Raw genomic sequence first — 26,518 nt, 5'->3', positions numbered from 1 at the left:
CTCAGTCTATTTTGCCATCAACACTGATCAGCCTGGTTGGATTAAACAGACCTTCAGAGATAAAATCATCCACAGATGGAGTTGATTTATTAAATTTTAAGTATTTATTAGGTGACTTGTAAAGGCAATTTGTACCGAATATGCATCCCATATTTCTCGTTTTTTGTCAACACTTTGAAAACCAAGTATTTCAATTCACAATTGTGCACTTATTCGTGTTGGTCTATCACATAGCATAAAAGTTGTGGTTGCAGCCTGGGGAACTGTGTTCAGACAGAATATCCATTTGACCTCAGCTCCAGTGTGACAGAAGTCTTGAGTTTTAATTGGAGCAAACTAGCAGAAAGCCACCTGTGACTCTGTTGTTTCCTCCTTCCTGGCAGCCCCCAGAGGAGATCTACTCGGCCGGCGACTCAATTGTCATCAAGTTCCACTCTGACGACACAATCAACAAGAAAGGTTTTCATGTCCGCTACACCAGCACCAAGTTCCAGGACACACTGCACTCACGCAAGTGACCAGCGGGGGCCGGAAGGGGCCGTGCAGGGCAAAGGGGCAAAAGGAAGGGCCCCCGGGGGAGGCGCCAGCCTGTCGCTCGGAAACCTTCGGCCACCAAGACGAATCAGACTCGACAGAACAGCCGCAAGACCACCAACCGCACCTCGACACCCAGGGGCTCTAGCTCCCCCCACAGACTGTGAGGAGTAAAGCCATTCTGCACCTTGTTTTTACCTTTGTAGGGTTAGGGTTGGGGTGAGAGGACGAACAGCTACTTTAGGCAGACAGTAGGGGAAAATGTATTGACCCACTCCCCTCCAAAAAAATGTTTTTGTTTTTTTTTTATTCTTTTTTTTTTAATATGCCTCCTACTCGGAGGCAAAAAGGAAAACAGTGGATTCTCAGGACCTGTAGGAAGGCAGGCATCAGCTGGACAGATCTCTGCTTTTGTCAGGCCAGCCCACCACATGGCGGGGGAGAAGGGGGGAGGGGGGTGGAGAGGAAGAGGAGGAGTATGGGAACATCTCCTGCACTCTTCGGTTATTGCTCTCCTCTCCTCTCACTCTCACTCTCTCATGCCTACGGTGCATGGATTCCTGTCCATAAGAGGATTAAAAGGACTTCACTTGAGATTTTTTGAAACTGTATGTCAGCCAATTGCATGTAATTACAAGGAGTGAAGGAAAGCTGTACAGCGGCAACACCAGCATTTGTACTTGGCATTGTCCTGGCAGCCAGTGACAAGATTCTTGTTCTTACCATTAACAAGGAAATTAGGGAAGCAGTTACCTTATTAAAGGACTAATAAATGAAATGTTGTCCATGTCTTCTGGTTGGTACTTACTTCCCTGATGACTGGCTATTTCTGTACCTCCATGTATAGAGTAATGTTTGATTTTTTTTTTTTTTTTTCTAAGGGAACATGTGCTTTTTTTCAGCTCGAACCAGTTAGCACTTTACAGTGAATTGTTCCAAAATCATGAGCTTCTAAAACTTTGTGAAATGCAATGCCAGTTCACTTATTTTAAAATGCATTTTATCTCTTCTTTGTTTTTTTTATTGCTCCATCTAGTTCCTCAGGCATACTTGAACATTGTGTGTGCCCTGTAACATGGGGTGAAATAAAGATATGACTTTATGTTTCAGTATAACTGTTGTTTTGCAGTTCTGATGTAAAGTACATTCTCTCGAGAGCAACTTGCCTTTTCTTTGGTACAATGAAACATTTTTCGATGACCAAATGAGCCGTGGTATTTATTATTACACATATAATGTAAAGGTGGGAAGGATCCTATAAAAGCCTTCTAATGTATAGTCACTTGTGTTTGTTTAATCTATGTTGTTGCTCACTAACTTTCTCTGTCATTCGGCTCCATGTTTAAAGAACGCACAGCTGTTCTTTTGTTTTCTGTCTGATGCGCTTTTTTCCACAGGAATAGTTTGGACCAATTTAGAGTATACAAAGATTGAACCAACCTGCTGTGAAAGTATTCAATCAGAGATGTGTGAGAAGGTAACAAAACTTAAATGAGAACTTAACCCCCAACAAACACACACAGCGCCTCTGAAGTATTAATATCTCTTGGATTTGCTATTTTTAGATAGAGGGTGTCACTTCACAGAAATGAGAAAAGTACTGTGACACTATCATGTACCTGCCTTGCATTTTAATGAAGTTCAAAACCACCATTTGTTATCCAAAATATTTCATCTTGTGTTATAACAAACTCCCTGCAGCAATTTTAATTTTTATTGTTTTACCTATTTCCTAGTTCAACAAAATTTGCCTAAATTCAGTACAAGTCATAGCAACGACCTGAAACTTCAATCGCATGCTATTCTATGCAGATGCTCAGTCTTCACTGATGATCAACTTCACACCCAAATGCTTAAAGTGGGTCTGAAAGACGGGGTGAAAATTTATCTTAAGATTTCAACAATTATTTGATCACTTGAGTGCAGAAGTAATTATTTCAATGATACTCAAAAACCTGATTTTCACAAATTATTTTAATGAAATTTACCCCTCACTTTGGAAGCTATTGTTACAATGTTTACATACATTTCATATGAAGGACCAAATTATGAAGTTCTGATGTTATTTAATCTCATTGTTCAGAAGCTCGGTCAGCACCGATTCAGATTCAATCACCTCTGAATACTTATTTGACTTTTTGGTGGCACTCAGACTTTGTATATACCTTTGAACTTTTAACTCCATATGAATCTTTGCAAGTCCAGAACTATTCTTCCTCCAAACATGTTATGGACATTGATTTTAAATTTGCTCTCTTCTGACCAGGCTGTATGCTCACATTTCTTACTGACCGGCCCAAACAATTTGCAACAATAATTTCTTCAGCAGTGGAGTATTGTGCAGCAAGTGTGCAGATGAGCCATTGAGATTGAGAGCATTACGAATTGTTTTGATGTGAATAACTGCACCTGCTATTTTCATGTCTTTTGTTGCTCCATAGCTTTTGGACAACTCTTATTTTCACTCCTCTGTCAGAAATCTTAAGGACACCTTGTTTATGGTAAAATCATTTTCTTTCCACTTTGAGTGTAGTTCCAATGAGGCTTACAGTATCATTCAGAAGTTTAGAAATGCAGCTGTAACAAATTTCCATTAGTATGTTCTGCAACTTAAATCTTTTGTATCAGTCTTTTTGCTTTCATCAGTCGCACCACTGTGACACGGTTAATATTAAGCGTGCTGATTTTCATTTGCACATACCAGCTGGAGTGCTGTCTAAACACATTTTAGCTGCTTTCTGTGCCTTTTTGTGCTAACCCTTCTCATAATACTTTCAATATTTATTCCCTGCAACATTTTAACTTTTTACTTCTAACTTCATTTGTTGACTGATTTGCACATATTGTTTAGTATGTGAGGATTACTTGGGTTATTGTGGACATCTGGTGTGAATTTTACCTCAATGGGCCCATTAGACATATTTCAACAAAGAAAAACTGTTTCTCGGGTGTAAAACCATCCTATTACATGTCTCTCTGTGACACAATACCAGCTACACATAGTGCAGAAACTTATCTCTTAAATTATGTAGCAAAAAAAAAATAAATTCAGAGTTGTACAAATACCTTCACTGACATTCAGATAATCCATATCTCTTTTTCTGCTGCAACACATTTCATTTTATAACAATACACCAAGGCCTTTCTGACTATCAATCATGAACTACATGACAGAACGACACCAAAACATCATTCTCCTTTTACTTTTCAGCATAAGAATAAACCGCTCTCCTGTTTACGGAGTCCGAGTTGTTTCGTGTGGATGATTAATAGCCTAGCAATGTGACGCTGGAGCTCCTACTGTAAGTATGTGACTGTAAGCAATCAGCGACGCCTCTCCATCCTCCTCCGTTATACAACTAAGCAGAAGGACGCAGCACTGACCTTTCACTAATGAGAACACAAATGGCTTTCTGCACCTGCTTTATTTGACATTCACAAGTGTAACACACACAAAAAAAAAATCCCAGAAACGTACCACTCTTGCCATGACTGAGTGGGTTCCTCTCCCTAGCCATTATCGTGTTATATGGTTTGACAAATGTTCCTCACCTTCACTGCAGGGCAGCGCGTTGCTGCAGCTGATTGGTGTTCGAGTGGTGCTCTTTGCTGCGAGGACAGGAGACTTTTACACTGAGTGCTTTTAAAATGTGATGGAGTGTACACCTGAGGACGGGAAGAGAGGATTCTTTCCATTTGTTGTTTTTTTTGTTGTTGTTACAAAAACCTTAAAGCAGTTAAAGATCTGATCACATAAAAATAACGCAACAGTATTCACAAGCACACATGTGCTGGCAGCTTCCAAAGGTTCAGTTCAGAACAACATTTACATCACACAACACGTTTTACCAAACAGTATAAATTCTGTTAATACATCTGTTTGTCCAGCTGCAGATGGACATAGTAAAAGCTTTCCGAGAAGACGCGGCATTAAACAAAAATCAGGAAGTTTCACAGAAGACCATAAAGTAATGTAAACCGCCAACACCACAGTCAGACGCTGTGTTATTAAACCCATCGGCAACTCTTTACGACTCAACAACGTAAAGCAAGAACATTTTCCAGGAATTACTCAAAGCCGAAGACAAAACGGAACGAAACATTGTGTCTTGCAAAAATAATCCAACCTCTTAAACTTCCCTGCACTTTGTTACAAACACAAACCACTCCAGTGTGTTTTATTGGGATTTTATATAATAGATCAATACAAAGCAGTACATGGTTTTGAAGTGGTTTTTCAATATTTTTATGAATGCAAACCTGAACAGTGTGGCCTACAAAGGGGGGTCAGCCTAATTTTGTTTAACACCTCTAAGTAGAATATAGAGCACCCAAATTACTAAGAGTTCACTGGTGTGTAATTTTAAAAGAAGTAACATATCTACATATATTTTAACATCTTGCATAAAAATTAAGAGTATGTCTTTACTGCAAACCAACAGGTCCAGTCAGAGGACCAACAATGGGCGAAGCAGCTGAGAGGCCTGTGGTAACTCTGCTGCTGAGGTCTACAGCTCAGGTGGGAGAATATGCTGAGAGGATTCTTATTAGTTGCACAAACTAAAAAGATTCAGATTATTTTAGTTTTACTTCTCCATCTAACCTGAATGAGACATAACCAGGTTTAGATTTGCAAAGCATGTATAGTTTTTCTTCCACAGCACAATTATGTGCGACTTTGTGTCGGTCAGTCATATAAAATCCCACTAAGTTACACTGAAGTATGTGGTTGTGAAAATAAAAAAAGCACAATACCTTAACCTAGTTATCATGTCAACTCACAGGCAGAACAGAACTGAGTCACGTAGTTACAAGAAGTTACTCAGCAGGTGAAGGATTGTTCCCCTGTATGTCAAACTCACTGACTATTATAAGTAAAGTGAATCTGTTCTTAGAAAACAAATAGTTTTCAATTACTGAGACAGTGTTGACATCTTTGTGCTTTAAAGATCACTTACTGATCTGATATTTCTCCTGAAGGTAAAGGAAAATACATTACTCTTGTCTGACATCAGTGTGAGTCGAGGACAACAGTGTGTTCATGTGCTGAGGGACCGCCAGGCCGATGCCCCCAGCTGCTGGCCCGTCCAGCACAGAGCCCCCACCAAGGCCGCCGCTGCCGTCACAGCCAGGCTGGCCTTCAGCACAGCGCCGGGGTGTCTGCTGAAGCGGGCCGGGGCCATGCAGGCCAGCAAGGCAGAAGTCACAGACAAGGTGAAGAAAATGGAGACGGCTGTGTTGATGGCCACGATCTGACCGAACTTGGCGAAAGGCACAATGACGCAGAAGAAAAGAGGGACGGTGGAGATTGCTGTGGTGACGGCGCTGGACACTATGGCAACGCCCACATGGTTCACTGCCTCCAAAGTTCGCCTCTGCCTCTCGGCTGAAGGCTCCTGTAAGCAAATCACACAGAATAAAGGGTTGATTTAAAAGCATGTTCTTTCAGCACGGCGAGTCTCTTTTGTTCATGAGACATAAAGGTGTGGGTTTTTTTTAAACCTTTTTAATTAAAAAGCTCAAATAAATTATTATAAAACTTACAGTGTCTTTCATACCCCTTGAACCTTTTCATATTGGGTTATTTTAACAACCAGAAACTTCAATGTACTGAAGTGGGTGAGAGACCAACAGAAAGTAGAACACAGTTGTGAAGTGGAAGGAAATGATACATGGTTCTCAACACATTTTCCCAAAATAAAATTTAATGCAATCATATTTTTTCACTAAATTGTGAGCACCAGTGTGTGATTTAATCTCAGTATAAATCCAGCTGTTGTGTGAAGGACTTTTGTTCATAAGAGAGAGAGAGAATTGAGTTTCAAGTTTAAAGCAGGATTAGATCATTAAAAATTATGCAAGATTTTGAATATCTTACGGAAAATTTTAAACCATTATCTGACAATGGAAAGAGTTTGGCATGATTTAAACCAACAGAAAAGGCAAGGAGCGCCTATGATAACTCTGAAGAAGCTGCAGAAATCAACAGCTTAGGTGGGAGAATCTGACAGCAAGAAAACTGTTGGTCATCCAACCAAATCTGGCTCTTATGAAAAGGCAAAAAGAAAACCATGTTGAAAGAAAGCCTTGAGAAACAGTTTTTTGCAGTTGTGCCCCCAACAAGCCATGTTGATGCTGATGCAAATTAAAACAAAAAACAGTATCTGAGGTAGAAAGTTAACACTAAGCACAATATGCTAGAACTATGTTTTTATTTAGGGGAAGCTGGTCAGAGTTGATGGGAAGATGTATGGAGCTAAATCCAGGACAATACTGTAAAACTCAGTAAAACCCTGGAGAGCAGTGCGGAGGCTCAACTTCCAGCAAGACAACATACCCATGTGTAAATAAACCAGTCAAAGCAATGCAATTCTAAATACATGGCAACAAATTGGTTCGTTTCTAGTCGCAAAATGTGCAAAGCCAGTAGAGACCAAGACAAACTATTGACAATGATGAGATTTTTTAAATAAAACTTTAAGAACCCCACATATCGTTCACAAGAATGTGATCAAATCTGACAGGGTTCAGATTTGATCACATACACCGTGTGATTGGTCAGAGCTGTGACTATGAGAGAAATCTGCTTTCCCTTACAGAGTTGTGTCCAGGCAGTAGGGAAGCCGTCTCGCCAGCCAGCAGGTACCCCTCCACCAGGTGCAGACAGTAATCCACTGAAGATCCGACAAGTATTGACAGAGAAATCGCTTCCACTGCTCCCATCTCCCAACCCAGCCAATACATGACAGCCACAACCAGACAGATCACTCCTGAGGGGGGGGGGGGGAACAAAACAACGAACAATCTGGACCTCGATACATCCACGCAAAAGGCTTCCAAGCACGTACATGAGCTGCTTCGTCTCTTACCTATAATTGTTATGAGCACCGGCAGCAGCAGCAGAGGATGCGCTGTAAACACAGACACGGCGGCCACACAGATCGCTAGAGAGAGCAGGAGACTCCAGAGGGCACTCTCCACACCTAAACACATCAGACCTCATTACATTTATACACACACTTCTCTAATCAGTTAGCAGAGATAAAACACTGAGCCGAATCAAACACCTACCTATAATTTCCATAAAGATCTGCTTCCAGTGCTCACATGTCTGGAAACCACGTTGGAGAGCCGAAGTCTGTGGGAGGCTGGCAAGCTGCTCCTGGATGAAGTTCTCCCACTGGAGGAAGTCTGAGTAGGTCTGAAAGGACGATTTCCCCTTGTATGTGGTCTTTGGAGAGGAGACGGTAGGTATGGCCGGTCAGACAGCTTTTTTTTATTACACATGCGGAGGGAAAGCTGCAAGATTAAAGGACTTACAGATTCAAAGGCCATGGACAACCAGCGGACCTTGCCGCCGTGCATTCCCACTGCGCCATGGGAGAGCTGGCCCGGGAGGAGATTGGGTTCGGGGAGGGAGTGGCACTCAGGATGGAGCAGAGGAAGAACTGAGGAGAGTTTGTTGCCTGCCGGGAGCAGAAGAAACACCATCATCCTCCCCCTCGTCTTTTACCCTTCACACATATTCATGACCTTTAGAACATTTCCACAATTTGTCACTTCAGTGTAATTTGTGTGACAGGTGAGAAAACCAACACTGCCCATCATCCTGAACGCACCAGAAAGCATGCATGGTGCTGGGGGTGGCAGCATTATGCTATGGGGATGCATTTCTTTAGCAGGTACATGAAGGCTAAGTCTGAGTCAAAGGGGATGATAGATGCAGCTGAATACAGAGTAAAGCTGAGGAAAACCTGCTAGAGGCTACAGCTAATTAGACATTCTGCAATGTTAAGGTTATTATTAGTAAAATAAAAATACATACAAACATACAAATACTTTACCTTCTTTTAACTTTCATTTATACACTACTTTGTGTTGGTCTGTGGTATACAATTCAATAAAATGTGCATTTTTAAATAATAAGCGCTGATTTACAAAGCACTTTGTATTTCTTTTCCAACATTTTATTTTTTCACACATTTTATGATTATCTTTTCCTGTTAATTTAATGTGATTCTAAGATCACACACAAAGGCACTCAGAAAATCACAGTGTTGAACATACAGTACAGACCAAAAGTTTGGACACAACTGTGTGTCCAAACTTTTGGTCTGTACTCAATACAGAGTACAGACTCTGTATTGAGTCTGTACTTTCTCATTGAATTCAATGAGAAGGTGTGTCCAAACTTTTGGTCTGTACTGTACATTCAATATTTAATTGATTGCCATGAGGCACGCAACGATTTGCCTTACTTCACATTTAGCTAGTAAACATCTTTGGGATAAAAAAAAGTGCACCAGCGTTACGACTGTGTGAGTTTTACCTGAAGGCAAACACTGAGCTCCTCCCGGCTTCACGAGTTTTCTGTTTGCACCAACAGCTTTGCAGATTGTGCAGAGATGGCCCATTTCCTTGAAAATATCAAAGTCTGGATCCAGGATAACGCTGCCCTTTAGAAAAAAAAAAAGAAATAATGTAAGAGAAACACTGATGCTGCAAGGTTTTACTAAATGTCTTGCAATATGGACTTGCAAATACAATTTAGGCAACTGTCATTTACACACTGGGGACAACATGGAGATCAGCATCATGCAGTGACCCTCACCATGTCTCCAATTACATGGTTTTCCCTGTTCTCGCTTCGATTGACTCCCAGGATCCCGAATACGACGAAAACCATGGCCCCGGTGTCAACCAGGGGACGCACAGCTGGGCGACCACAAGCGCCGCCGCTGCACGGGTTAAAGCCAGACGTCTTCGATGCCTTTGTCTTGGCAGCGGATGAGGAATCTTTGAAAATAGAACAAAAGGAAAATCTTTCAACTTTGTTTGTTTATTCAGTGTAAAAATAGCTTCCCGACCAGAGTGCTGTGGGAAACAAAAAAAAACACACAACTAAAAAAAAATCCTCCAGTGAGTTTACAGAGTGCCACTTCAAGAAGCTGCATTTCAAGAAGCTGTCATATCACAACATTTTCTCGAGTCATAACACTCACGATGTGGGAGTAAATGACAAAGACATGACAAGGTAGAGAGACTCGTGCAGTGTTTTCCTAATGAACTGAATAATCACTTTTATGTTGACAATGATCTCAGACAAAGATGCTTGCATACCGATGGGGAGGGGGATATAAAAAGATCCTTTTAAAGGTCCGTCAGGCCCAGAACTGAAGCCACAACCAGGTGTTTTGACACACAGCCTGCTGGGATGAGGTCTCTGATGGCACTGAGCAAAATACAGCCTCCTGAAGGCAGAAGGCAGATTTAATTTGACAGAAATGCTGCTAAAGCCTCCAGAGAGTTTGTACTTGAGCAGAGGATTTGTTATTCCACCTGCTATTCTGCTGCGGGGACGCTGCAACGTAGAAGGAAAACTCTTGGGTCCAGCCGTGGCGGGGATCGCACAAGCCGGACGTGATCATCCAGCTGGGGTAGGGGCGATACTCTCGGGAAACGCACACCGTCATTCTGCTGGTGTAATTTCTCTGGGGATGACTAAAAGCCTGTTCAGACAAAAGTAAAAGATTGTTTTGGCGGCACGTGCCACGAACGGATCGCATAGACGGCTTCGTTTGCTCCCAAACCTGGAACGACGACACCTCGTCACGCTCCGTGCTGCACACTTTCCACGGCGACGGGATGCTGGTGTTGAGCGAGAACCTGTAGATTGTTGTGGAGCCTCCTTGGGCCAGCTTCGACATGTACACAGTCAGCAAGGAGTCTGACACTAAGAAGCACATGAAGACATCAAGACCAGCGCTCTTGCATATGGAGGATCGTTTTTACCCTACCTACCTGTGTTGTTGGTGCTTGTGCTTGTTTTCATGGATGTCTGGGAGACAGTCGAAGCTGTCGTGCTTTGACTTTGCTGATGTGTGGAAAACCTCAATCCTGACGAGGAAGTATGCGTGTACAGCAGATGTGGTTTTTCCATGAACACCCCTAACGTGATAAAACGTGCCTTTAGGGCAGTACGTCTCAAACTGTTTGTAACAAGCACCACAGCTGGAAATAAGTTTCCATGTACAAACATACTGAAACCGTTTAAAGCTGTTTTAGGCTCACAAAAGGGACCCGGAAAATGACACATAAAGGTTTTTAACCACAGGAACTGCAATTGTATGACTGCACTGCCACATCCTAAATACAAGGATGTGATTTAATTATGCACATCCTTTCCCTCAGAGGCTGTGAGGTCAACTTCAGGTTAAAAAATATTAACAGATTTACTTCTCTGAAGTCTGAATTTTAAGTGGGAAAGTTCTGCAGCAAAATTCAACATGGCTGCCTTGCATATAAAAAAAATATGAGACATAGTTTATTTTCTCTTCTGATAGTTTGCATCAAGTTAATTCTGTCCAGTACGCAATACTTCATAATCTCTCTGTGTGAGGGTTACTACAGTGTTTACATCAGTAAATGTTTTTGATATCATAAAACACTCACACAATAGGACGTAGAGATTTTCAAAACTCATTTACACCGCATTATTGTTTAAACTAGACAGTTTATTTGTACTTCATTAATATTCTAGATTTTAAATAACAAACCAGGATTTATACTTAATGAAGACATCAATTATGTACTGCTGGTAGGATGTTACCTGCTTTAAAACCTTTTCAACAGAGCCTCTTTAGCTGCTGTGGCCTCACCTGAGCAGGTGGGGCAGGAGATGCCCTGACCACTCAGGTTGCTGCGCAGAGCCAGCAGCGTCTGAAGGTTTGTTTCCTGTCGGAATAGGAGGGGGGCGTGGGTGGCCGGCCTCAGGAGGCAGCAGCAGCCCGCAGAGAAAACCAGAACCAGGAGAAAGACACCTGGATGGGAACCAAGACAGGGACAAATAGCGGCAGCTAGAGAGGAGGGTCTGATTGAGCAACATAAAGAAACTCCTGAGGAACGATATAGAATGTTTACTGAAAGATGCTTTTCATTTCACAGTTTTAATCTCACCGGTTGAAACAAAACAGATGCAGATGTGGGCAGATTTAATGGTTGCCATGGTGAGGATGCGTAAAAATGCCCTCGTTCTTTTAAGCCCACTTAGAGGTTGAACTATTCCAAGGAGAAACGGGGCACTTGTTCATTAACCTGATGCATTTTCAGTTCTCTCTGATCTCTACCATGGAAACATTAACAGCTCTGTAAAAATGTAAGTGTTGTGAGAAACAAAAATATAATAATAAGAGGTGAAATTGCGTTTGGCTGAAGACTTTCCAGGTGGTTTTTGGTATGAAACAAAGGAAATGCGCCTCAGAGTCATTGTTAAACAATGGAGGACATGTGATACTGTTTTTCACAAAACTGAAAATTGGCCATCAATGGGAATTTCAACAGGATCTTCTGCATGTTATGGCCAAATTAACCCAGTAATTGCTCAAAGGCAAACTACAAACTAGAGCAATAGATCCATGACTGTGGCCTTCTCTGCCTCTTTCTATGGTTTATGCTCCAGCCTTGAGAAGGCTTATAGAAGAGTCAGTGCTGTCCTGTTGGCAACAGGGGGAGTTGTACAAAGTACTAACACCAATAGTACTATCATCACTATAACGAAAAAGAAAAAATAAACATCAATATTAGTGTTTCTTCCTGCTAAATAAATGCTTTCAATTTTAAAGTTGTGTTTTCTACCATGTTTAGTGTGAGATTAATTTCCTGCAATAAAATATTGATTTATTCATTGATTTTTTATGACTGTTACATCTTTACCAGGGGCACAGACAAATGTGCCTGTGTTTCTATGTGCACTGAGTATTTTAATCAAGCGGCATCACTCTCATGGCTGCAGCAGAGTGAATTCATGTCATGTCTCACCTAAAACTGCTTTTCGATGCTTCACAGCCGGCTCAGCCACTAAGTGCTTCAGGCACCACTGGAGGTTCGTGCTCACCACACCCATCTGATGCTGTCCTGCGGGGGATAATGGTGTATCCACTGTCAGGGAAAGAATGGCTCCGTCGCTGTCTGTGTCACAGGAGCCTGACAAAAAGGAGAATGACCTCAGCGATGCAAGAGCAGCTGCGTTTTACAACCTGGAATCGTTCCCTGTCCTGTTTCTCCCCCACCATGCCATCCCTTCATTGTAAAGGAGATAATAATCTCACCTGGCTCCATGTCCACCGACAGAAGTGCCACATCATCATCTTCATCTGACAGAGGGCTGTAGCTCGCTGACGAGCCCAAAAGCAGCTTCACGCTTCAGGGAGAGGACAGTTTAGGGTCAGAGGCAGCTGGTTTGAGTGCAGCAAAGCTGAGCGCAGCCACCACAAATAACACCTTCCAACAAAGTAAGGAAATAGGAGCTCACCAGTTCATCCAGTCGTGTTCGTGAGGCTCCACATGCCGGGTCCAGATACACAGGGCTGCTGGCATCAGGACAGACACCCAAAGCCAGGCGCAGCTGACAATGAGGGCCATGAATAGGCCAAAGTCATGCACGGCTGGGATCTGAGTGTCAGTTAAACGCAGCACAGTGTGAAGAACCTTCAAACATTCAATTTGTGCTTATCGAGTGAAAATGGCTGTCTGCTGAGAGCAGCACTTCTATTCATCCTCTGCAGAGGAGTCATTTAGACTTCAAGCAGACATTCAGTTAAAACGCCGCGTTTCTCTTCGCCCGATTACCTGAGAGAAGGTGTTCGCGGCGTAGGCGGCCGCGGTCGTGAAGGAGGTGAGGAACGTCGCCCGGCCGGCCGTCTTTATTGTGTAGATCATTCGCTCCCGGGGCCAACGGAGATGGGAGGCCTGTCTGAAGGTGCTGATGAACACAAACACATCATCCACCCCTGAGAGGCGGAGAGCAGAAACACATGAGTTATTATCTGTGGAACGGTGCAGTTTGTTTTGTTAATATTACAAAACCCTTGAATGTTTTCATTCATCTGGAAAGTGGAATGCAAATCAAAACTGCATCCCTGCAAACATATGTTGAAATAAAAAAGCTCGGCTTAGCATAAAGACTAGAAAATATGGGACATGATAAATTTTTCAAAGAGGTAATTTAATTTGGGTTTAGTTGTTGTACATTTTGATCTGGTGGAACAATTTCACGTCTTAAACAGTTAACTCAGATATGTGCAGCTGCTAGGAAGATCCAAAATCCAAGAAGTAGTAATCGTTTTTACTGTTGTGGTAAAAAAAGAAAGTACATTCCATGTCAACCGTGCAGTTATAATCTGCATTTGGTCTGGCCTTTACTAGGTACTGAGATTATTTAACTATAAGGCCAAGTGTGCAAAACAAACAACGCACAGCTGATTCCAATTTGTTAATATTTAGTAAACACAGATAACGGCAAAAAAGTTACAATTGTGAAATATTATATGCAAAAACATTAAATGTGGCAAAAATATGTAAAACCTTTTCCATCTTAAGAAGGAATTATGACATTTGGTCACATTACAACCACAAACTTTAACTTTAACTACATTTCATTCAGATTTAATGCAACAGACAAAAACAAAGTCGTACGTAATTGTACAGTGGAAGGAAAAGGCATGCATGTAATGGAAATCGCAAACCAAAATTTCTAGTGTGGCATGTATTTTTATTTAGCTCTCCCTAGAACCACATTTGATTAAAATTACAGATGCAAGTCTTTTGGTGTATCTTTTTACCAGACTGAGATTTTTTTAAATATTTTTTTTATAGCCCCAGCTCAGTCTAATGGATTTCTGTCTGAACTATTCAATCCCAGTTTGTGCTGTATTCAGCTTCATCCATCTTCCCATCAACCAAACCAGCTTCCAATGTCCTGCTGCGAAAAAGAGCATCCCCACAGCATGTCGCTGCCATCACCACCTTTCACTGTAAGGATGGTGTATTCATGAAGGTATTTTTGTCACACACGTGCACTATTTTGTGTTGGTCACATCAATTCCCAATAAACTACAGTGACGTTTGTGATTGAAGCGACACAAAATAGGAAAAAAATTAAGAGCGTTAACAAGGCACGGTACGAGACATCTGATGCATCTCAGAGGAACTTGAATCTTTGATGTTTGATTTGATGTTTGATTTAATTTTTTCTGACAGCTTTATTGATTAAATTATATAGATTTTTGTAAGGAGCTAAAAGAATGTTAAATTTAGTTGAAAAATGTCACTCAAACATTTTGAGAACAGCTGAAACCCAGTGTGCTGGTCATATAATCTTTACATTCAGTCGGCTGCTGGACAATAGTTTTCACTGTCGTTGGTTCATTATAATTGATATAAAAGATCATTTGCAGCTTCAGCTCAATCAGCTTCAACAAAGTATACATAGTCCAGATCTATGTGGTAACAATTTGATCAAGTTAGCTTATAGAACATCCTTTCTCCACTCAAAAGAGAAAAATCTTTAATCTCTTGTGTGTTTTGGAACATGACAGTGACTATCACTTCTGGAAAAGAAACTCACCAAGCTGAGCAGAAGCCCAGAGAACAAGTGTATGTCAACACTAACAAGCAAAACTAAAAGTGTTCTGCTTCCCTAAGTAGCTCTGCTATGATATTCTACTGGAGTCGCTTTTTATCAGCAAATAATAACCAAAACCAAATCTCAGCACCGTTTGATGTACTCTAATTAAGTTCTCTACATTTGAGCCAGTTTTACAGCTTGAGGCCCTGATTGACTTCACATTTAAAGTTCCCTAAATAATCATGTTATCTTATACTCTCAGTATATTGGTCAAACATTGCTTTAATAAAGAATATAGCTGAGACTTTTTCCTACTTTTAAGAAAAAGTTAGGCAGAAAAAGTTTGACCCATTGGAAAGATTTTTTGCCTGTTTTGCCTTATTTTTGCTCTTATGCTAATCTAATTAAAGGCTTATATCTGCTGAACAGAGCTGTTTGTAGAATAATTTCTCCACAATAAAAAAATAAGCAAAAACATACTTTCAACAAGATCCTAATAACTTACCAATCCCAATGATAACAAATGCTGCGACTCCATTGAGAATGCCGAGGTACCTCACCCCGAAGACAACGTGGTATAAAAACAGAGCCATCAAGCAGCTCAGCCCAATGGCGGCGAGTCCAAAGAACGTCAGAAAGACTTCAAAGAGAGCAGAACTTGAGCTGGTTAATATTCCAAGCTACTGTATGAGTACAAGGAAAAATAAAATGGGAAACTGCTCCTACTGTACCAGAAAACGAGGTGAGGATATAGACGAGCACGGTGATGCAGACTCCGCTGATGACAGCCAACATCATATCATTGTAAAAGGTGTGTCTGACTTCATCATCAAACAGCTCCGTCCCTCCATACAGCACCTTCACTTCACTGTAAAAGGAGGTGCAAAGTAAACAATCTGCAGTGGTAATATGTACTGCGAGGCTTTTAGTGCTCCAAACACCTTTGTCTCTGACCTGGTAGACTGCTTGGCCAGCATGCCTGCATACTGAACCACAAAGTTTTTGAAGCGAGCTCTCTGCTCGTCTCCTCGGTCCTGCAGGGAGTAGTAAGATGGCAGGGGAGCCCCAAAGTGGATCTCACTGCGCAGGAGAGCCGAGGAGAGACGCTTGGGGGAAAGACTTTCATCCACGTACCAGTAGAACTGTGGGTGGGTGATGGCCAGACTTAAGGAACCTACAACAAAGCACCAAGAGATGAAAGCAGGTGATAGGTTAGCTCGTTTCAGGAAGTCTTTGATGACACAAAAGATTTCCTACTCCTTGAACTCTGACATTTTGTCAGATGGTAACCACAACCTTCAATGTATTTCACTGGGGACTTGCAAGACCAACACAAAATATCACAAATAACTATAGAGAGAAAATAAAAGCCCATGTAGCTTTTAAAATATATTTCTTTTATATAAATAATACTCTTAAAATGTGGCATGCAGTCTTGCTCAACCCATTGAATGAATACTTGGTAGAATCACATCTCTGCAAATACAGTTTCAAGTCTTCTGCGTTATGACTCTACCAGATTTCCATATATGGATTGAAATGCTGTGTCTTTTGTGCTTGTAAATATCCCAGATTGACATATTGCACAGCAGTTCTCAAGTGTTGTCATTCATTGTTAATTGGATTGTGCTCTGGGCTTTGAGTGGACCGTTTCAAACCACAACTTGTCATCTAAATCTATCCACGGTAACTCTCGTTCTGTGATAAGGGTTGTGGTTTTTCTGATGGAGCCCTAACCCTAATCCTAACCCTCACAGCATGATGCAGCCACTACTATGCTTAATTGTGTTTTGAAGAGTCAGTTTTCCACCACATATAGGATTTTGCATGCAGGGAAAGACATAATTTTGGTTCAAGTCCTACAGGTGCGTCTTCTTCCACCTTATGGTTTTTTTTCTTGGTAGAGTTCACAACAGATTGTCATACCTGAACTGAAGATCTCTGCAGCTCCTCCAGAGCTGCCTTGGGTCTGTATCTTGTTTAATGCCCTCATAGCCTATAGCTTGTCATCACAAGCACAACTGCAATTATTAATGGTGTGCATTAATAAAATTGCATTTTGTTTGTAGAGAAGGTTTAACATCTATTTATAATTTTCACTTCTTTAGAAGTTCTACACTTTTTGTGTTGCTCCATGACATAAAACCCTAATAAAGAACACAAAAGTCTGTGGTTTCAACATAAAATCACGTGGAAAAAGCTCAGTGGGCATCTGAGCTTTTGCAAGGTAATGAACTGGGACCTTCACGCTGACTCACCTTGAATATCAGCCAGATCTGGGCCCATGCCATCGTAGTATATCTTCCCCGCTCTCTCACTGGGGTAGAGGTAAGACAGAAGAGAGCTGGGTGGGGAGCAATAGGACGGCCCCAGAGGCAGATCCCTTAAAATCTCCATAGGTTTCCAGCAGAACTGATGAAACTGCGAATGCTGCATGAGGAGACGTTCTACATGGTGGATCGTCTCCAGGCGCTCCGGAGTGAAGATGTTGCGCTCCCCTTTCCCCTGAGCCACAAACACCAGCTCGATCCTCCACAGAGCCTGGCTCTGCATGTAGTAATTAGGAGCAAATCTGCGCTTCCTAATGAGTGGAAGGGAGGAGTTTCCGTCCCATAATCCCTGCTCCTTTTCACCTCCAAGGCTCTTGTCCCTCCTCACCCCCTCCTGACTTGAGTCGGCCTCAGTTCTTGTTTCTCTGGCTTCTTCTGTTTTTAGAGTGCTGCCTGTTTGAAAGGAGGACTTCACTTTCTTCCCCTCTGTCCAGTTGAAAACTCCCCTCTCCGCCAGCTTCTCCAGGATAAGCTCCTTAAGTTCCTCAGACTCCATGTCATCGACGTCCCGCCTGCGCCTGTCCCAGGACCCCAGCTGAGACTTCACAGCGATGGTGAGAGCATCAAAGCGTTCAGCTGAGAAGTGACTGTGAACCTCAAAGGCACTGTAGGAGAGGTCTATGTCCAGAGGAGGGCAGTAGAGCAGCATGTAGGCAAACAGGGCGCAGGGCATGAGGAAGGCCACCCCTAAGACCACCCCGCTGGCCCAGGGTTGTGTGTAGACCCACCCCACTCCCCTCCACAGCCCACAAACCCCTACAGTCCCCGAGAAGCAGCCATGCCCCGCAGCGTGCGCCACCCCGTCGTCCTCCTCCTCCTCTTCCTCCTCATCATCACCCCAGCTGGTGCGAAACAGCAGCGCCTCGTCCTCCACATCCATGCTTGCACCTGTGAGCGACACATTACACCACCTCATTATTACTCGCTCGTAGCTCTTGCAGTGAACGCGAGGGTGAAATAGATGTTTGAACTACGAACTGTTGACACAAGTATTAGGCAAAATGAAGGACAGGGGAACCTCCAAATCTGTCCTGAGCAAGCAAGGGTGTGAGGGAATTAAGTTTGCTCTAGAGCTGCTGTGAGCCAAGGTCCTCCACTACTGAGCTCGTTAGCAGAAAATTAAAGGAGGGGGTGAGGTGGAAATGGGGTTCAAGGGCTTAGAAAAGAAAAGAAAGAAAAATGTTCGCAGCTTTCTGCTTTGAGATGCTGCTCACAAGAGCTTGGGGGTGAGTCAGGGTAAAAGCTGCGATTTTCTTCCTCTCCCTGTCAGCCCTTATCACCTGGAGAGAGTCCACCAGTGGCTGTCAAGGTGTGTGTGTGTGTGTGTGTGTAGAAAATTAAATAATCTCACCTGTCTAATTACTGACAGAAAGAGCAAGCGGGGTATTAGAAACAGTTGCTGGCTTATCTCCTGTGATGGACAGGTCTTGCCTAATGGTGTCAATGGGTGCCTCTTATTTAGACTCTGGTGCTCATGATATGCTGCTGCAGATGGTTTGCATTCTGATGGCAGCGAGCGTTCTCCAACTGCGGCAATTCATCTGCACTCTTTAAGGCTGCACTCTAAGGTCAGTCAGGTGAGGCACTGAATCACGATTAAGTGTGAACAATAGCTGAGCCCTGCAGCTGAAGTGAAATCCATCATAAAAAGGAATTAGCTGTTTGTATTGCTCGAGAAATACCACAAATGATGAAGAAAGCGGAGACAAAGGTCTCTTCACAGACAAACATTGAATTCATTATGAAATGAATAGAAAATAAAAGGTCAGCCGATTTAGGGACTTTTATTTTGTGCTCTGAAGCCGGACTGAAGTTCACACTGGGACCGTGTTCGGTTACTCAAAGTGCACCAAGGTCTTAAAGACGTCAAGACGTAAAAACCACCAATATATTGCCCTTTAAAATGAGATGCGAGAGAAGGTGACAGATTTAGAGAAAAAAAATAGCTGCAACACTTTTCTCTCACCCAGAAGGACTAATGAGGCAATTTGGAAATGTAACATCATAACCAACAGTTATGATGCAGAGATGATTTAAACCATGTTTTTGATTAAGTCTAGATGCATTAAAGATAATCAAAGCTTTAGTATGTAACTTGTATTCACAAAAAGGTTTTTGATACATTTCTTGATATTGTCACTATGTTGTGACATCATAAGAGAAAATCTGTTTAAAAATAAAATCAAGCTCCAACGTAGCAAGATGAGATCCTGCAACCAGATCCAAAATCTGCTCTTTGTGGAACTTTGTCCTCCAAGATGTTCAGCCCTCACCAATACCAATTATTACATTTGCTCTTCAGCAGGTACGTGTTGCAAACAGGCAGTAAGGGCAATTCTGTATTTGATCCTGTATTTACAAATAAACATGGAAGAAGGTCATTAACTGCTAAAGTGTTTGCAAAAGTCATAGTGTACAGGACATGTTTACCCAGGTCTGACATGGAAAGCTGTGTCAAATTATCCTTAAATGATTACTCAATTGAAATTGCAATTGTAACATTTAAACTAGAAAATATTTTCCTCAATTTGTTTAAAGCTGGTCTTTTTGTTCAATTCAACTTTTCTTGGGGACCCCGATTCTAGCAGGCTCTGATATTATTAATTTTGTATATCAATTTATTAAAATATGTCACAGTATTTCAGCAGCAGAAAGTATATTTTTCTTTCTCTACTTCAAATAAAAAGAATTACATTCTGCTATACATATTTTAAAGTCTATGCTTGTATAAATGCAGTGATATCTTACGACTACAGGCCACCGAAACAGTTTCACTCAAGGTTACCATTACCAGGAGACTCATACCAACCCATTCATATTTCACACTGCAGTTAAAGCAGACAATGTATTCATGTTTCCAGTGGAGAAAAATCTCCCACAGTGGGACAAAGTCAGACTGCAGTTCACTGATAATGCGGCGGCTCACGGACATCTGTAATGAGCCCATCATTAAAAGTTTTTGCTCTTCACTTTCAGAAAGCTTTTAATATCAAATGTCCACACGACTCAGACGGGCTAATGCTGTTTTATGCCACATTTTCTCCTTTTATGTAATAGATAATAAAGCCTTTAGAAATGAAAATTGAGAGCTTCACACTGAATCCAATATTCTATAAAGGACACCAATTTTCAGCTATTTTCAACCACAACCGTGGTTCATCTGTTTTATTTTATTTTTAAATTAAGAGAACGTGGACTTTTAAAAAGGGGAGGGACAGCGTTAATGTGAACTTTTTGAACTTTTAAGGGAACAAATTTATTTATGATTAAAGTACAACTGCAATTATTAAGTTATTCAGCTAAATTGTTTTTCAGCTGCTACTTGATTACACAGCTTCTAATTCTGAATTAACAAGGATAAAAGAGCTTGTACCTCTTCAGCCTTTCCATTTAGTCAACACTTTGTCAAACCACCTTTTCTGCAGCTGCGGGTCTTTTTGGTTTCTACTTTCGAGGGACTGAAGGTTTTCTTTCTTCAATCCGATTGGGGAAAATCTGTGAACATTAATTTTCAGCTCTTTTATTTGGGCAAACCTTTGAAAATCAAGTATCAATTATTTTTCCCCACTTCACTATAATGAGCCACTTTGTTCTGCTGGTCCAGCACATAAAATCCCAATAAACACTTATTGTCTGTGGTTGGAAAATGGCAAATTATGAAAAATTTCAATAGGTATAATTACCTTTGCAAGTTGCTGTATAATTTTCTGTCCTTGGCGGCGGTCTGAAGGTAGAATGATCCGTTATCTGCAATCAGCAAAAAACATTGCTGACAAATGTTTTATGTACTGCAATATGCAAGGTACCTCGACAGAGAAGATCAGTTATGTGATATTTCCAAGACAAATACGTGTCTTATAATTCTTTATTGCCTGCCAATGAAACTGACTGCAGCTGGTGGAGTTTGATGATTAGATTCTCCTAATCCTGTTATGTTTCATTTCTGTCTCTCTGCCTTGTTTTAATAATGCCACTTCTACTTCTTGAGTCGACAGGAGAGAACAGAAGGCTCCAGGACTAGCGCAGCGACATAATGAGAGGAGTGGAACAGAAAGTGGAGAGGAGAGAACAGCTTGGCTAATGACGACTAAAGTACACAATCCTGCACTTATCAGCTGTTCAATAGCAAAGATATTAATAACGGAGAACAAACTGGATTAGAAGTGTACAGTTACATTTCCACAGCTCCATTTCTTTCCACATCCACATCCAATTTGATGTGCTGATTTCCTGGAGCCATTGCGGAGTTTATGAGAGTCGTAAGTGCATGTCAGTCGTTACGCAAAGCTTTGTGCTACCCTTCATCTGTCTCCGTGAGTCTACCGACACCTGCCAGTGAAGGGGAGCAGAGCTAATGAGAGTGATGCATGGCCTGAGGGACGCATCCGTTCTCCCTGTCTGATGAGTCTGATGCGTCTTCGCATTCAAGAAAATCAAGCCTCATGCACAATAGTTATGAGCAATGCACAGCTGTAAAGCACCGCAAGCGCTGCGGAGCTGTGGTATAACTAATGTGTTTACAAGCCGCCGGATTTGTTCAACATTGCTGTTTTTCTGCAAAGATTAAGAGAACATGGTGGATTTAAATCCTCATGCAGGTGAGGATTAAAGCTAGACTGCAATTTGACTTCCCGCATTGTTTGTTGGGATAAAAAAGGAGCTGCCTCCCAGATAACGCCTGGATTATTAAAGCTATTTTGTCATTAGTGAATCACCGTTTTGTGTTTTTCCTTAAAATGCGGCACCTGGATCTAAAATAGAACTGATAAATGCATGAAGCAGAACGAAGTGAATCTCTGTGCATGTTCTGAGAGGAATGAACATCCTCTTGTATAATGTATGGTGTATTACTGGATGATCTGCGCGCCCTCATGTTGGACTCACTTGGGAACTTTTTCTGGAGCTTTAAATATATATATTTTTTTTTCTCCAAAGTTTTGTAGCTCAGGTGTTCATGCTGTATGTGTCTTGGTGTGGGAAGAACATGAGCTGCATGTGAGGAGGCTCTTTGTGCAGCGTAGGAATGAAGGCGCCGACGAGCGAAAAAGAAAATCATAAATCTTAAATATTTAATGTTTTAGGCGTGTAGACACCATGAAAAACAGGCATCAATTTTTCTCCTCATTTTCCAGGGCAGCAAAAGCAGTACAACGTGTCTTTAAATCTGCATATTTGATGCTTGTGGGTTTGCTGAAATCAACTTGGCATCAAAGTCACAGATGCATCTCAACAAACAAGAATATCAGAGTTCATCAATTTTGCTCAATAACTGAACGTCATATTGATTAATTTAATTAAAAAAAAAAAGAACAAGACATTTCAGGAACTAATTTCTGTTAATTTAGATAATTCTGGCTTACAGCTTGAGAAAACCCAAAATTATGAATATTACATAATAAGGAAGGATTTTTAATACAGAAATATGCATGTCTCCATGGATATTTCCATATTACACTCAGTACTTGGTCATGGCTGCGTTTGAATGAATTACTGTATCAAATCAGTGTGGCATAGAGGAAACCAGATGTCGCTTTAAGAGCATCCATCAGTTTGTCTCCGCTGTTGGGTCTGGTGTCTCTCATCTTCTTTCCGACACCCTGTAGTCGTTTTCTCCTTGAAGGCGGTAAGGAAGTTGTGGACTTGTCTCTGGTTCCTGAGAGTCTTAACACCAGGAATACGACAGGTGGAGTCCACGTTCTGCATACATCTGTGAATAACTTGAGGCCATTTAAGATTTTACTTGCATTCCAAACTCTTGGATTTGCTTTAAAATCCCTTCAAGTCTGTGGTTATTCCCATTGCTCATGAATATTTTCCTAAAAGATTTTTTTTTTTAACTTCGCATTAATATATTTTGCAGCACTCCGAGAAAGCAGTTTCTTTAGTAATGAAGTCTTGTTGCTTAGTATGCTTGCGTATGACACCAATGATGGCCTGCAATACGACTACCAACTCATTTCTTCCCACATTTTTGTTGTTCACAACACAATATTTCTGTATTAAAAAATGCTTTCTATTTGGTTTTCAGAAACTGAATGTTAGATCTGCACTAGCAGTAACCCATAATTATGAAAAATAGCAAAATGAAATGCTTGCAGTATGTACACTGGTAGCTTCCCTGTGCATGTTTTTGGTTCTTTTAAACAATCTGAAAAAAGGGTGGTATTCATCAAAGGACAGGACATCAAGAAAGAAGTTAGGAAATCCATCCAGATGTGTAGAATTACAGAGATTAATAGATTAAATAACTGTAGGTAAGCATAGATTATTATCTGTAACAATATTTTAACCAGAACTTAAACTATCATGTACAGTTGACATAAATTTGGTCAGCGTGGTCAGGAACGAGCCAGGAATCATCGAGGCACAGAGACGATGTAGAAGCTGGCATCGCAAGTTTTCAGTCAAGAACATTTGTTGTTACGAGAACTAGCTGCTCGATAAACAAGTCTAAACGCAAGTATCTTTTAATGATGGCTGACCACACAGACAAGGTAAAGGGTCATCTGCAGTAAAGTGGTGTGTTCAGATAAGATAAGGATGCTGTCTTGTGGTCACAGTGTGTATCCAGATGTGCACTTTAAACTGGGAGAAGTAGAAGTGGAACACTAAACTCAAAGAATGCTGTGCCATATGGAAAGCATGTTGGTGGTGGAATCATAATGTGGGGTTTTGCAAAAACAAAACAAAAAGAAAGAGCCGATCTCCAGATCTTAAACTAGCCAGGTGTGCCATGAGAAGAATGAGGTAGATCGGATTTCTGCTTCTTCCCAGTGATTGGAGATCAGTTTTAGCAAAGCAAATAAAACCTATTTACTTGTATGTCAAACAACAAATCTAAATCAAAGAAAGCCTGATCAAAAATCCACTAGGATCTCCACCAGAATCTTGTTAGTGACTAAGCACTTAGTGAAGCAGCAACAACAAGATGTAATTAACCAATTGCAGGGTGTGGTGTTTTTTTTAGACCCGATTAATGACTTGTTGTTACAAACCCGTGTGAGATCAGTTACTACTAACTAATTAATCATATTCAAGTTTCTCTTGACTGGATATTTCAATGATGTGGGACATTAAAAAAACAAAAGGCCTAAAAACCAACCCCACAGAAACTCAGACAGGAATAATTACTTGTCTTTAAATCTTAAAAGTCGGTGTCATGGGGATGAAGCAGGAGCTTGTAGCAGTACCAGCCTCTTGAATCTTTCAACTATCCCTATTTTTCTCGGCCTCCCTGAGCACTAGATTCACTTTCTGCCTTTCACTCTGCTGCTCTTCTCCACCCTTCAATCTTTCTGCTTTTTCTCTGCGTCTTCCCCTCGGAGGTGAGAGATTTTTAACCTTGCCTCTGACGACAGCTTTAAACCTCCCTCCCACCTCTACCTTCTTCAGTTTATCTCCTCTCCATCTTATCTGATACGGACACCACATGCTACCTCTCTTGCCCTCCATACACACACACGCACGCCCACACGCATACACACTCAGGCTGATGTAAAGTCAGCTGGAATCGCACCCAATTTAAAGAGGCATTGATTTCCCCCACCGGTGCTCTATGAATACATTTCTTATGCATGAGCGCCCAGAATGATGTTTATATTCGGCGTGCTTTCTATTCTCCACCATGGCCTGAGTGTTATGCTTCGACTCAAACTCTCAAGATCCAATTTGGGCGAACAGAGGTGCTCATTTCTCTCATTGTTGATGAATTGCTGCTCACGCTGCTGGAGGAGCAGAAGCAGCATGCAAGGTGAGTGAAGCATGGTGGAGATGAAACATTTATACGTTTCCCCGTCCTTACAGTCTGAATAAACAAAAAACTGAGTAAGTAAGCCCTAAATTTGCTCCAGTTTTTCTTTATCGGCTGCATAATTTGCAAATTAAAACACACAGTGACACTTATTAACCCAAACTTTTAGTGATTTATCAAACCAATTAGCTCACATTTGTTTAGCAGGTGAATGCATCCAGAAGTCAGCTTATTTGCATTTCCTGAATAAGTAAAAAGCAAATACCTTTAATGGCGAAGGAAGACTTACCTGAGGCTGATCACACAGGAATCACAGGTGGAGCGTTCAGGCCTGCCTGGTCCACTTTTATAAAGCTGAACTTGACCTCTGCAGCTTCATCTGCTCCATTTGCCGATATCTGAACATGAGGAAAAAAGAAAAAAGATTAAACTGCTTTTTTTTTGACATAGTTAATAACTCACAAGGTAATAGAAATAGATCCACCCAATGAGCCCTTATAAGAAAATGCCACACACACAAAAATAAATCCACTTTCCTCCCTCACTGGGCTGGAATCTCCTGATTCAAACACCCAGCTCTTATTCTCCTTCAATGCGCCCAAGTCCTTTTCCTCCTGTTCTGGTGCTTCCCTCCCCTCCTTTTCTTACCCGGTTGTCGAGGCGACAGAGTCAGCGAGAGACATTTCTTCCCCAGAAGCTCCCCTCACTCTCTCTCTTTCTCTCCCTCTCCTTTCTCGTGGCTTTGTTCAGCACGCTCTGCTGGTTGGCCCAATAGTGAGAGAAACGCGGCTCAGAAACCCCCACACACGATGATGCTGAAAGGCAAAAAAAAAAAAAAAAAAAAAAAAGAAGCCAAGCAGAGTGTTTTTACCTCGACAGAAGTGTCACTTTCAGGGAATGAGTGCTTATTTGATCGGGTAGAGAGGATCATGTTACAAGAGCTGCCTTGATGCAGCAGCAGAGCCCCCTCTCATCATGCTGGAGTTGGTATGGTCTGGTCCAGACTCAGTTGGTGGGGTGTGCTATAAGAGGGTGATCAGAATAACTGGCTACAGTGAGGGGCAGATTAAAATTACCAACTGATCAGGATTTATTAGCCCACAAGTTCATTTTTCAGAGAAGACAAATCACTTCCATCTGCTTCTCAGGTTGCGTTCAGCACCTGTAACAGGCTTTAAAGAGAGCAGTGATTGGAGTTGTCATGTTTAAAAACGCCAAAAAATATCCTATTTCTCACTGTGGCGTCCTCACTCCACCTGCTCTCGTCTAACAGGAACAAGGAGCTCTCCAGATTTTCTCCAACATCCATCAAACCCCCTTTGTTCATGTGCAAGCCGGACTGATCACAAGGTAATAATTCATCAAACAAAGGAGAATCGGGGCGGTCGCTCTGAAGTGAGACTTCACAACCACAAACAAAGCAGGTTCGGTGGTGCACACGACCACAAACGTGTGTGATAAGAGTTATAACATATCTGATGTAGAAAAACAAACTCCTAC

At 41.6% G+C, this 26,518-nt stretch overlaps 2 protein-coding genes across 5 annotated transcripts in view; one reads left to right on the top strand and one right to left on the bottom strand.

Moving 5' to 3' along the window:
• The window catches only part of LOC102234545 (bone morphogenetic protein 1), a 37,450-nt gene extending 35,804 nt beyond the window's left edge, over positions 1-1,646 (top strand). The window contains exon 20 of the mRNA XM_014472304.2: positions 384-1,646. Within this exon, the coding sequence (XP_014327790.1) occupies positions 384-518 (135 nt within the window). The 3' untranslated portion in view covers positions 519-1,646. The remainder of the gene's footprint in view (positions 1-383) is intronic.
• Positions 1,384-26,437, bottom strand: disp3 (dispatched RND transporter family member 3). Of its 4 annotated transcripts, XM_023344298.1 has the most exons (24): positions 25,890-26,437; positions 25,667-25,777; positions 25,308-25,416; positions 20,952-21,015; positions 17,197-18,156; positions 15,893-16,112; positions 15,670-15,806; positions 15,444-15,578; positions 13,162-13,322; positions 12,845-12,984; positions 12,642-12,733; positions 12,352-12,516; positions 11,193-11,354; positions 10,336-10,482; positions 10,125-10,267; positions 9,874-10,043; positions 9,655-9,785; positions 9,146-9,330; positions 8,864-8,990; positions 7,855-8,000; positions 7,606-7,765; positions 7,404-7,517; positions 7,132-7,304; positions 1,384-5,930 (listed from the first exon to the last, which is right to left on the bottom strand). In XM_023344298.1, the coding sequence occupies exons 5-24, from the start codon at positions 18,146-18,148 to the stop codon at positions 5,574-5,576; spliced, it is 4,017 nt and encodes a 1,338-aa protein (XP_023200066.1). In that variant the 5' UTR covers positions 18,149-18,156; positions 20,952-21,015; positions 25,308-25,416; positions 25,667-25,777; positions 25,890-26,437; the 3' UTR covers positions 1,384-5,573. The 4 variants fall into 4 exon arrangements, with proteins under 4 accessions (XP_023200066.1, XP_023200067.1, XP_023200069.1 ...); XM_023344299.1 differs by lacking the exons at positions 25,667-25,777; positions 25,890-26,437 and adding an exon at positions 25,535-25,659; XM_023344301.1 differs by lacking the exons at positions 7,132-7,304; positions 25,890-26,437 and having other exon boundaries at positions 25,667-25,860.
• Positions 26,438-26,518: the final 81 nt, after the last annotated feature.

This window comes from Xiphophorus maculatus, chromosome 12, assembly GCF_002775205.1.
Source record: "Xiphophorus maculatus strain JP 163 A chromosome 12, X_maculatus-5.0-male, whole genome shotgun sequence".
NCBI lineage: Eukaryota > Metazoa > Chordata > Actinopteri > Cyprinodontiformes > Poeciliidae > Xiphophorus > Xiphophorus maculatus.
Note: the sequence above shows the minus strand (reverse complement) of the source record. Positions and strands in the feature narration are given on the sequence as shown.

Excerpts from the sequence above, each read along its gene's own strand:
- disp3 (XM_023344298.1), bottom strand. The coding sequence starts at position 18,148 with ATGGATGTGGAGGACGAGGCGCTGCTGTTTCGCACCAGCTGGGGTGAT. Across the intron at positions 12,734-12,844 it reads GAACACGACTGGATGAACTG|CGTGAAGCTGCTTTTGGGCT; the intron begins GTGAGCTCCTAT and ends CTCTCCCTGAAG. Across the intron at positions 9,786-9,873 it reads TCCCCGCAGCAGAATAGCAG|GAGGCTGTATTTTGCTCAGT; the intron begins GTGGAATAACAA and ends TTCTGCCTTCAG.